The following is a 10,504-nucleotide window of genomic DNA, read 5'->3' as shown; positions in this document are numbered from 1 at the left end:
GCCTCCACCTACCCCACCTCTCTCCCCCCATCGTCCCTCCCACCTCCGCCTCATTCTCACCCCCCTCATTCTCACCCACCGCAACCCCACCCTTCGCTCCTCCCCCCCTTCGACCCGCACCAGCCCCCCTTCCATCAGCAGCACTCCTACCCGCAACCATACCAGATCGTGCTTTCGGGCGCGGGGCCATATCCACCGCCGCCGCCGGGGTACCAGATGGTGGTGCAGAGTCCGTATGGGCAGGGGGGGTATCGGGGGTTTGCGCCGGGGTATGGGAGTGGGTGGGGTGGGGGGGGAAGGAGGGAGGAGGGGAAGGGGTAAGAGGGTTACCTAAGAAGTGTTTTGGATATTGCAGACGGACGATTGCAGGATATTATTTAGGGTTCGGTGGATATGTAGGTATATTGTTGTGCGACAGAATGGATCTCTGCATTGTTTTTGTGTGTAGGGATTCTGTTGGCTCTGCTATATGGCTGTATATCTATTACAATGTCGCTCGGTATTCGATGTGACATCTTTAACGTATTGAAGAATCGATACTGCGATGCTTATTGTCTGGTATTGGGAAAAGTTTGGCGAGATCGTTTCAATAATAGGTGCTGCTATACACAGTTGTGTGGATAGGAAGGATGGATGTTCTCTATTATCTAGCATATCAATATCAACCTCAATACTGCGTACCCAGTTCAGTCACCCCAGCGATGGAATTCTCGGTCCCTGATCGATCAATTGATGTCTTGTGTTTATGTTGTGTCTGTGTGAGTTCCTCAGGCATCATTCAATCGTCAGGCAAGCAACTTTAACCAACGGTGATTGGTCCATATTCGCATTACCCTTGTCATCTCAATTCCTAAGGCGAAAATTGCAATCGTCAGGCATCAACAAATGGTGATGAATTCATTGCTTCAACTTCAACTTTGATCGACACCCGCCGAGCATTCAACAATGGACTGATCCCCTCGCCGCTCCGCTCGCTCAACATTGGCCATTGCTCTTCCACCTTTAATTTTAGAATCTCCTTTGGTTGGACGTCAGAATTTTGAAGGGATTGACCGAACAAGCACGTACGAAGATGGCGTCGAAAGCTGGTCGTGTGGTGTTCATTGGGAATATCCCCTACGGTGAGTTTCACTTCCCCCTTCCGCAAACATACTGCAAGGAGTGAATTCTCACAAACATCTTACCTTCTACCTTCTCCCTCCCCCCAACACTTCCCTTCCTATCGCATCCACTCACAATCCCCAGGCGTCACCGAAGAAACCATCATCGACACCCTCTCCCGCGTCGGCCAAGTCCTCAACTTCCGCCTCGTCTACGACAAAGAAACCGGCAAGCCCAAAGGCTTCGGCTTCGCGGAATTCATCGATGCTGATGCCGCCGCCTCCGCCGTCCGCAACCTCAACGACTACGAGATGATGGGCCGCAAGCTCCGCGTCGACTACTCCAACGACGGCGCCGCCCACGAGTCCCACTCCGTCCCGTCCAACTACACCGCGCCGCCTCCTCTCACCACCCACCCCGATCCGTCCCTCCTCCAGCAGATGTCCGGCGTCCCCTCCCTCCCCCCCCTCCCGCCCGGCGCCGATGTCCCCCCCAACCTCCTCGCCATCGACGTCATCTCCACTACCCTCAAAACCCTCCCCCCCGCCCAACTCCTCGATATCCTCTCGCAGATGAAAGGCCTCGTGGCCTCCGACCCATCCAAGGCCACCGAGCTCCTCAAAGCCGCCCCGCAGCTCTCCTACGCGGTGTTCCAATCCCTCCTCCTCCTCGGCCTCGTCGAGCAGGACGTCCTCGCCTCCGTCCTCGAACACATCAACGTCGCCGGCGCCCCGCAACAGCAGCAGCAGCAGGCCGCCGCCGTGCTCGCGCAGCCGCTGCCGACGCCGCAACCGAATATGCAGGCCCCCATGCCGGCCCCCATGCAGGGATACCCCCCTCCCCCACAACACCAACAACAGCAGCAGTATCAAGTACAATACCCGCCGATGTCCAACCCCATAATGGGCGCGGCCCCGACCCCGCCCCCACAATACGGAATGCAGGCTCCGCCACCGCAGCAGGCACCGGCGCCAGCGCTAGGCGGGCGGGACGATTTGATTCGGCAGGTGATGTCGCTGTCGCCGGCGCAGATCGAAGCGATGCCGCCGGCGGAGAAGGCGCAGTTGATGATGTTGAGGCAGCAGTTTGCGGCGGGGGGGAGGTGAGGGGTGGAAAATGGGTTGATGGCAAGGGAATGATGAACGCCGTTAAAGCGTGAGAAATCGGATCACGTTAGCCTGCGCATGGAGAAATCGCGCAGTATCAACAGATGCATTCATGGCGTTAGGCGCAATGATAGACACGATTGGTTCGCACGGAGTGGAATTGGCATAAAACGGGCCAGGTAAAACCGCGTTTCGGGTGAGCTAATATAGCTCCAAGGTCGATTTGAGCCCGAGCCTTATGAAAGCATTCAGAGGCAAATCAAATGAAAGTTCAGTACTTATACATTGAGTTGAGTTCGGAAGCAAGTCATATAAAAGTTCCGTACTTATACACTGAGTTGAGTTCTAATTGTCGGACGTTCCCAGTTCGCTGTCCTCATCTACCTTTAACGCCTTATCCACCATTCCAGCGTCTATTGTTATTCATTTCATAAGTGGAGAGACGGGTATACTCTTCTATTCTTCGTAAATCATCAAGTTCGCTGCTATTCCAGCAATCTGTGCCCTATTCCTTGACGAACGGCAAATCCAGTGCTTCGGCCGGCGACGGTCGTCTATCCGGATTCACTGTGAGCAATGTCTCTAGGAAGCCGATATTCCCGGACGGCATCTGCAGCTGTTCCATCTGCTCCCGAAGACTCGCTTTAAGAACATATTCTCTTCAAGGACGTGTTCAGCGATGCCCCAGGCCATGTCAAACTTGTCCTTCAGCGACTCAGAAAGGGGCTGGTTTAGGGTCTTATGAAGCTTCACAATGGCCCACACAGCTTGGGTAGTTTCGATCGGCTCGTCAGTCTCGATTATGCATCCACGGGGCCCAAAGTGAGCTTTGTCGCCCATCCAATCCGCAAGCTGGATACTTGGTGAGAGTCAGGTCCTACAAGTCGAAGGGGAAACGTACACGAACGCCGATGGACCACACGTCCATGACGGTGGAGTAGTCCTCCGCTCCTCGCCACACGTCGGGTGCGCGAAGAGACGGCCCTTGGATCCATTGGTAATAGGACTTTCGGGACCCATCGGGAGAATTCATCGACATGACTAGACGAGTAAGCTTTGGAAATGTAAACAAGGACGGATTGAGACTTACTCCAGCCCAGGTCAGAAATCTTGACGGTTGGCGAAGGGCTTGAGAAGCCACTGAGGACAACCTTTTTTGGGTGAAGTTCTATCATAACATCGGTACTTTAAGCGCGCGTATCTGAGAATTTCTGCCGTCGCCGGTCACATGCGTGACAGTACGGTCCATACTATCCTATGTCCTAGTGGTGGAACGCAAGTAACCCTTCAAGCACAACCGCGCCACTGACTTGAATATCTTTAGTTTCGCATCGAACGGCTCCGTCCGCGCGTCCCAGAGCGTCGTGTCCATCCATTCGAAGAGCATACATCGCTTTTCCGGCTCTTCGATCTCCTCAAGTAGTTGGAAGATATACGGCGACTCTGCGATCGACGAGAAGGAGTAGATCAACGCCTCGCTGTGGAAATACAGGATGACGGTCTCTTCCTCGGGGGTTGTTTGATCGCAGCGCTTGGGATAACTAGTCGCGATGGGGATGGCGGTCGATGTGGAGCTTGTGGATTCAACTCACAATGTGGAGGACCCGACTATTTTGGCTTGGGAGGCTAAGGGGAGAGGGATTTGATAATTTTATACGAGTTGCGGGCTTCGTTGATGACATGATTTAGGGCAAATCGAGTCATTTCAGATGGTTGAGAGGAGGACTATCGGTGGATATCAATATATTTTGCAGTCCCCGAGACATTGGGCGATGTTCCCGCGGCTAGAGAGGAAATCAATTGGGTGCCGATTGATCAGCTGGCCGACGTGGTCATCGAGCTGGGGTTGAATTCGAAGCCCGGTGACGAAGAAAAAGCAGAGTCGGGCGTGTCCGTTTTCCAGATTCTGCATCCGAACCCTGTGCCTTGGTCGTCCCTTCTCCTTCCCATACAGAAGACGCTCGAAGATCCGGCTCCATCTCCGGAGCCGATCAAGGTTGTTCCGTACGCCGACTGGCTTTCGACGTTGAAGGCGAAGAGTGCAGAAGCGGAAAATGTTGGTGGGGTTGACGCTGCGACGTTGGCGCGAAAGAATCCCGCCATGAAGCTGCTCGATTTCTATGAGGGTCTGCAATATCAAGGTGACCGAGGACTAAGAATGAAACTGGCCATGGAAAAGACTCTGAAGTCAAGTGAAACACTTAGGGGGTTGGAACCACTGAGAGATGAATGGATGACTGGATGGATGAAGGAATGGATAAGTGCATAGGAAAAGCAAAATTTCAAAAGCAGATATCGTCCTTCGCAAAATTACAGAAGACCACGAAGGGTCGCATAATAGCAATTGCTCATATCCTATCAGTGGCATCCATTGATTCGTGTTGAACCACCGGTTGATGATGGCGCTATTCTTTGTTCTCCATTTCCCCTTCTCGCCGCCCTTCGGACAAGGGGACTTGCTCCGATTTGAACTTATGCTCGAAAAGCTCCAACACGTCTCTGTTATTACATGCAGCTGCGACATCCAGAGCGGTCTGATGATTGTCATTCTCGAGCATAGGGTCCAGTCCCCTTGCAAGCAACTCCTTGAACTTTGAGGCATACCGCCCGCTAGCAGCAACATGCAGCAGGCCTCGTCCTCTGTTATCCCGGACACTGAAGTCTGCCCCTGAGGACTCTAGGGCCGTGAGAATCTCGGCCCCATTCCCAGGATGGGCGTGGTAATGGTCAGGGGCCTTGTAGAAGGAAAATAGTGGCGTCTCACCATGGTTATTGCGAGCATGCACGTCCAGGCCACGCGACAGCAGCTCTTTAAGCAGAGCCATCAATCTAGGGCAGTAGCGCCGTGCCGTAACGTGAAGCAATGTGTTATTGTTGTAGTCAGCCAAAAACGGGTCTGCGCCAGCGGCAAGCAATATCTGCGCCGGTACTGGATCAGAGACGGTGACGGCGTGTACGAGTGCTATGTAGAGTGGTGTCCGTCCGGAAGTGTCACGCTGGTTGATTAACATAGGATGACTCCTTGCCAGCTCCTCCAACGAGGTAGCAACGGCTGGGTTGGGCCTGGGATGGGGGGCTCTGCGTAGCTCGACCATGTGGTGCAAAGCGTTCCGCCCGAAAATGTCGCGGGCTATTGGATCTGCGCCGAGAGAAAGCAAATGGCTCAGTAGTGACGGGCATGTCATTTGTGTACCATCCCACTCGTCCTCGTCAATGACATCAATGGGCACGTCGGGACCGAGCATGCTCTGGCATGCCGCATGTAGGACGGTCCTACCGTGAGGGTCTAGGCAATTCGGATTCAGACCAGGGAGAGTAAGGAAGGGACGCACAAGGCCACCAGTTATCAGAAGCTGGTGCAGGACCGTGCATTCCTCGTAGCTTTTGAGGACAGGCTTAAGACTCTGCTCCGCAGCTTGTGCGATAGTTGATGAGGCCTGTGGATTTTTGGTTTTGCCTTCAGGTTCTTCAAGTATGCCGGTAGGCATAAACCCCCGCCTCGGGGACATCCTGAATTCCGCAAATGGATCCGCTCCATGCGCCAGAAGCGTCTCAACGAGACGAACAACATTTTGTTTTTTCTCTTTCTCCACTTCTGTAGAGCAATTGCCCGAGGGTTTGTAATTTTTGGCAGCATAATACACAGCGTACCACTCATGCCTGTCCATTTTGCGGCCAACGTTCGACCCCTCAAAGCTTCCATAAGTCCTCCGTTTGGAAGGCTTAAGATTGTGTTCGAGCCGTAAATTGGGGTTGGCGCCAGCGCATAGCAAGCTCTCGACCACCTTGATCTGCATGTTGTGGACTGCCGTTAACAAGGCATCAGCGGTCTGCTTAGCTCCGTGAGACAGAAGCAGACAAGTCATGTCCATGTCACCACCCGCATAGGCAAGGCAGCTTCGTCCATCTCGATCCACAGCATTGACATCCCCACCAGCAGCAACAAGGACACGTACCGCTTCCATGTAGAACGGCTCGTGGTGGCCATACTGTCCACTAAGGGCGATGTGCAAGGGAGTTTGCCCCTCGCAGTTGCGGATCTCGAGATTCGCTTTTTTATCGACGAGGTACGGAAGTGCCAACGCGACATGCCACCAAGCGCAGCCTTTTGCGAGAGAATGCAGCGCACTATCAGATGGCACCGATTTATAGTCGTTGTCGGCATACTTCTCGACGTAAAAGAGTTCGTTGATGTTAACGCCGAACTTCTCTACGAGCAAGCGAACGACATCCATATTAGGCAAAGTACGGCGGACGGCTTCGAGCAACAATGGAGCTGGTCGGGCGTTACCAGACTTGGAACCCTGGAGATCATTCTCCGTGTAGCATCCCAGACCATGGGGAGACTCGCTTCCTGCCACATGCGATGAACTTTCGTTGAGCTTTGCTTCGGCTTCGAGACTGCCTATCCTTTCGACCAGAAAGGCGAATCCGTGTCGAACAAGGAGGCCAAGGTTGCTAATTTTCACGGAGCAATAAAGCTCGACATCCACGCCGTTGAACACAGTGGGGACCACTATATGGCCGTCCACAGCAAGAAAGTCGACTCCTAGCCGGAATAGCTCCTCGACCAGAGTGTACTCTCGCCGCTTCAGGACCGAGTAAAAGATCGCTTGGTTACTGCTTCCCTTTTCGATAGGCATAAATTCGCGCAAGACATTGGGGGCGGCACTCTGCTGATCTTTGTTAGCATGCTCAGCAAACAACGCCATAGTGCTGGCTGTTGTATCGTATGTAGGGCTTTCACCGCGGACGTTCGTAAGACGTGAAACGGTATTGTCTTGATGATGAGCCGCAGGAGCTCCAAGAGGGCTAATATTGCCCTCTTGCCAACGCATCGGCATCGCTCCGCGTATTAGGCGGGAAATGTTAGCACCTCTATTCCCAAGCATGTCGAGGATCTCTTCCAACCTCGTCGTCTCGTTGTTTGAATCTAAGTCACAGGGGTCTTGACTCGGATGTTTACGGACAACTGGGCGAGTTATATCGTTAAGTTTGAGGCCGCCTGCATCGATATTGACCTCTTTGTCAGCCTCGTGAGCGAGTTTCGTCCAGAGCGCTTGCTCGTCCTCAAAACCGGCACAAGCCTCAAAGACATGCTCATCTTTGACGTGGGCGCTGGCCTGAAGTAGCAAGGCAACGGTCTCTGGCCTCCCAGACCGACACGCGTAACAGAGTGGCGTCCATCCATGTCCATCTTCTGCATCAATGCCGTTAGGGGCATAGTCCAATTGCCCAGGCGTACCTCGCGATGCCGATGTGCCACTGCGTCTTGACCAGAGCTCTGTCATAGGATCTGTTCCGCGATCCCTCTGGTGAAGAGCATCAAGTAGCATCCCTACGATATTGCTTTGTCTTGCACGAGCAGCAAGATGCAGTGGGGTCAACCCTTCCAATGTCCGGGCTTCCGGATTAGCGCCAGCAGCGAGAAGCTTCTTGGTAAGGCTCTCAGACACTGTGACTGCCAAATGCAAGGCCGTAATGCCATCCCTATCGGCCATATTGATATTTTCAGTCAAAGAAGTCATGAAGTCCATCACACTGACCTCTCCAAGCTTTGAGCTGGCATGGTCTGGCCGTTGGATACATAGAATATGCAATGGCGTCCGTCCATAGTCGTTGCACTGGTCTGCTTTGATTCCCAGCGCGATGAACTGTTTCCAGACGGGAACGAGTGCTGTACCAACATAGCTATTGTTGTTAGCCCGTAGCCGTGCGAGCTCGTGAAGTAGATTGTTTCCGCGGTAATCGACGGTTTGAGGATCGAGGCCCAAGCTGAGCAGAAATTCAAATCGTCTGGTATCTAGCTTATAATTGATATTTGAATGGGGGTTCTCCAGATTCTTCATCGCTTCATGGAGGAGAGTACGGCCTTTGAAGTCGCGCACAACTGGCGATGCGCCTTTGCCCAAAAGTAGCTTGATATCACTATGCGGCTCCTTTCCAGGTTTATATGTAGAAGTACGAGGGAGGACGAAATGCAGTGCTGAAGCGCCAAATCTGTCCTTTGCGTTTATGTCAGCGCCCGCCTCCAGCAAAACGTCGATCTTCTCGTGCATATCGTCGTAGCGTTGAACAAGGACATGCATCGGGGTCTGGCCGAACCGGTTCTTTAGGTTGGGATCCGCACCCACTTTGAGCAACGCCTTCATGGTAGACGCAGCAGCGTACCCTCCAAGTAGATGCGTATGCAGTACTCCGTTTCCATCCTTATCAACGACATTGTAGTCTGGGTTGTATTCCAAGAACTTGGAGATCGCATCCGTGCCTGCTGTACGGAGCATGCAAAGAAGCGGCGTTCGGCCGTCTGCCTGGCGCTTGTTGATGTCGGCTCGGCCGTGCTCGATTAGGAGACACATTGAATCCGTCGAGGTTACATGATGAAGAGGGACAGACCCATCCTCGGCTTCGACATTTGCATCCGCTCCCTCATCAAGAAGAAGGCGGACAAGAACGGGACTTCTTAATGTATTATACAGCGGTGTGTCCCCATAAGTGTCTCGTTGGTTGATATCGGCACCAGCTCTCACGACAAGGCGAATGGCGCTCTGCAACTCGTCAAGGTCCCAACCTCGCGAGCTGCCACTCTCCTGCCCGCTACACAAGCTGTGTAAGGCCGTGAAACCACGAGAATGGTCGCGTCTCCGGGAAGAAGGAACACTGAGCTGAAACCCCGCAAATTCGTCTCCGCTTTGGGCGCAGTGGATATTAGGGTCCGCTCCTGCATTAATGAGGAGCGCGATGGACTGAGCATCGCCGACGCAACACGCTAGGAACAGCGGCGTGTCCCCGCGAATTTTCGCATTGACATTGACACCAGGATGTCGGAGAATCAATTCTACAAGTTCAGAGCGGGATGCCCGAACTGCCCAAGCCAAAGCACGATGTACGGTGTCAAAGTCTTTGACGAAGGACAGGAAGACCTCAACAGTCTCAAGATGGCCAGCATGGCATGCGTACTACATAAACGGAGTTAGATAAAGAGCAACCCGAAGGCATCATTTCAGGTATTAAAACCTGGGCAGCAACCTACCATGAGTGGCGTATGGCCAACCGTTCTCGGGGCATTGCCACAAAAATTCCCTGAATCCTCTTTCGTTTTTTCAGTCAGGGGGTGCACTCCAGCATTTAACAGGAGTTTGACGGCCTGGAAGTGATTCTGGTTTGCAGCCTTGTGCAGGGGCTTCAGTCCGAATTCACTGTCATCCTTGTCGGGGTTAGATCCAGCGTTCAGTAGGAGGCGGATAATTTCTGCATTGCCGCGACTAGCTGCCCACCACAGCGGAGTCCTGCCGTTTTCATCTTCGGCGTCAACGTCAACAGATCCAAAATCGAGGAGATGTTTGACGTATCGCGTAAGCCCAGTGTAAGCAGCAATGTGCAATGGAGCTGATCGCATTCCGGGGCAGTTGTGAAGTACGCGCTCATCAAATGGCAAGCCGATATTGAGCCACGCGTTCAGTCGTTGGCGGTTTTCGAAGAGTCTGTCGAGGGCTCTGTTGACGTCGGCTTGTTGATACTCGGCAGCAGCAGATCTTGCAACATGAGTGTACCAGTTGGTAGCTGCGTATTTGAGAAAGGGATATTTCAGCCACAGCGGAGACGCCTCACGACGAAAGTTCCAACCTATGTTGTCCTCGTCAAGACAACCAGATTGCAAATATGCCAGGCAAGCAAGGGCAAAACGCCCATGTGTCGTGCCATGGTCGAGAATGGGGTATCCAGAGGGCCCATTCGGCCTAGTGGAGCCCTTGAGGTATTCTGTGAAAGAATGATGAACCACGCTAACGGTCTCATCCGGTAGAATTTCCAAGAGGGGGCCACACGCAAGTCTGACAAGGTTCTTAGTAGCCTTGAGGTCTCGCTCAACCTTTGACTTATAGGTGACGTTGATCATCTCGGCGACTTCGAGAAGTCGCAGCGGACGAGTAGCATGAGTAACCCACTGAAGAATGAGCAGCTGGGTGTCATCAGGAACACCCGATCTACGAGCGTGTTCGCGCAGAAGGTCTGTGTAGAGAGCGTTCAGGCCCGCAGGGAGTTTCCTCAACGCTTCTTTAATGTTTGCTCCAGGTTCAAGACATACATCCATTGCAAACTTTGCATAGAGAAAGAGCCCGCTCGCTCGTCCAGGGACAGCGTCTTGGATTAGCTTCTGATCACTAGGAGTGATCGGCGAAGCTGCTAGGACATGCCGAACATACTTGGATATGTCAATATTAACCATATCCTCATCAAGCCGAATCTGAAGCGGCTTGGCCTTCAGCAAAGGGGTCCCGAGACTTGGGATTGGACGA

The 10,504-nt window shown here is 53.2% G+C and overlaps 2 protein-coding genes across 2 annotated transcripts; one reads left to right on the top strand and one right to left on the bottom strand.

Moving 5' to 3' along the window:
• The first annotated feature begins 933 nt into the window (after positions 1-933).
• P152DRAFT_408534 (uncharacterized protein) lies at positions 934-2,593 on the top strand. The gene is made up of 3 exons (XM_033676924.1): positions 934-1,121; positions 1,246-1,820; positions 1,929-2,593. Exons 1-3 carry the CDS (start codon positions 1,073-1,075, stop codon positions 2,205-2,207), a joined length of 903 nt encoding a protein of 300 aa, XP_033537644.1. The 5' UTR covers positions 934-1,072; the 3' UTR covers positions 2,208-2,593.
• Positions 2,594-2,712: 119 nt separating this feature from the next.
• Positions 2,713-4,445, bottom strand: P152DRAFT_478616 (uncharacterized protein; the record flags this gene model as incomplete). Its single annotated transcript, XM_033681666.1, has 6 exons — positions 4,126-4,445; positions 3,492-3,781; positions 3,298-3,375; positions 3,109-3,248; positions 2,908-3,059; positions 2,713-2,866 (listed from the first exon to the last, which is right to left on the bottom strand). The coding sequence occupies exons 1-6, from the start codon at positions 4,308-4,310 to the stop codon at positions 2,713-2,715; spliced, it is 999 nt and encodes a 332-aa protein (XP_033537643.1). The 5' UTR covers positions 4,311-4,445.
• Positions 4,446-10,504: the final 6,059 nt, after the last annotated feature.

The sequence above is a fragment of the Eremomyces bilateralis genome, assembly GCF_010015585.1.
Source record: "Eremomyces bilateralis CBS 781.70 unplaced genomic scaffold P152scaffold_2, whole genome shotgun sequence".
NCBI lineage: Eukaryota > Fungi > Ascomycota > Dothideomycetes > Eremomycetales > Eremomycetaceae > Eremomyces > Eremomyces bilateralis.
The sequence above is the reverse complement of the archived record's forward strand: the minus strand, read 5'-3'. Positions and strand labels throughout refer to the sequence as shown.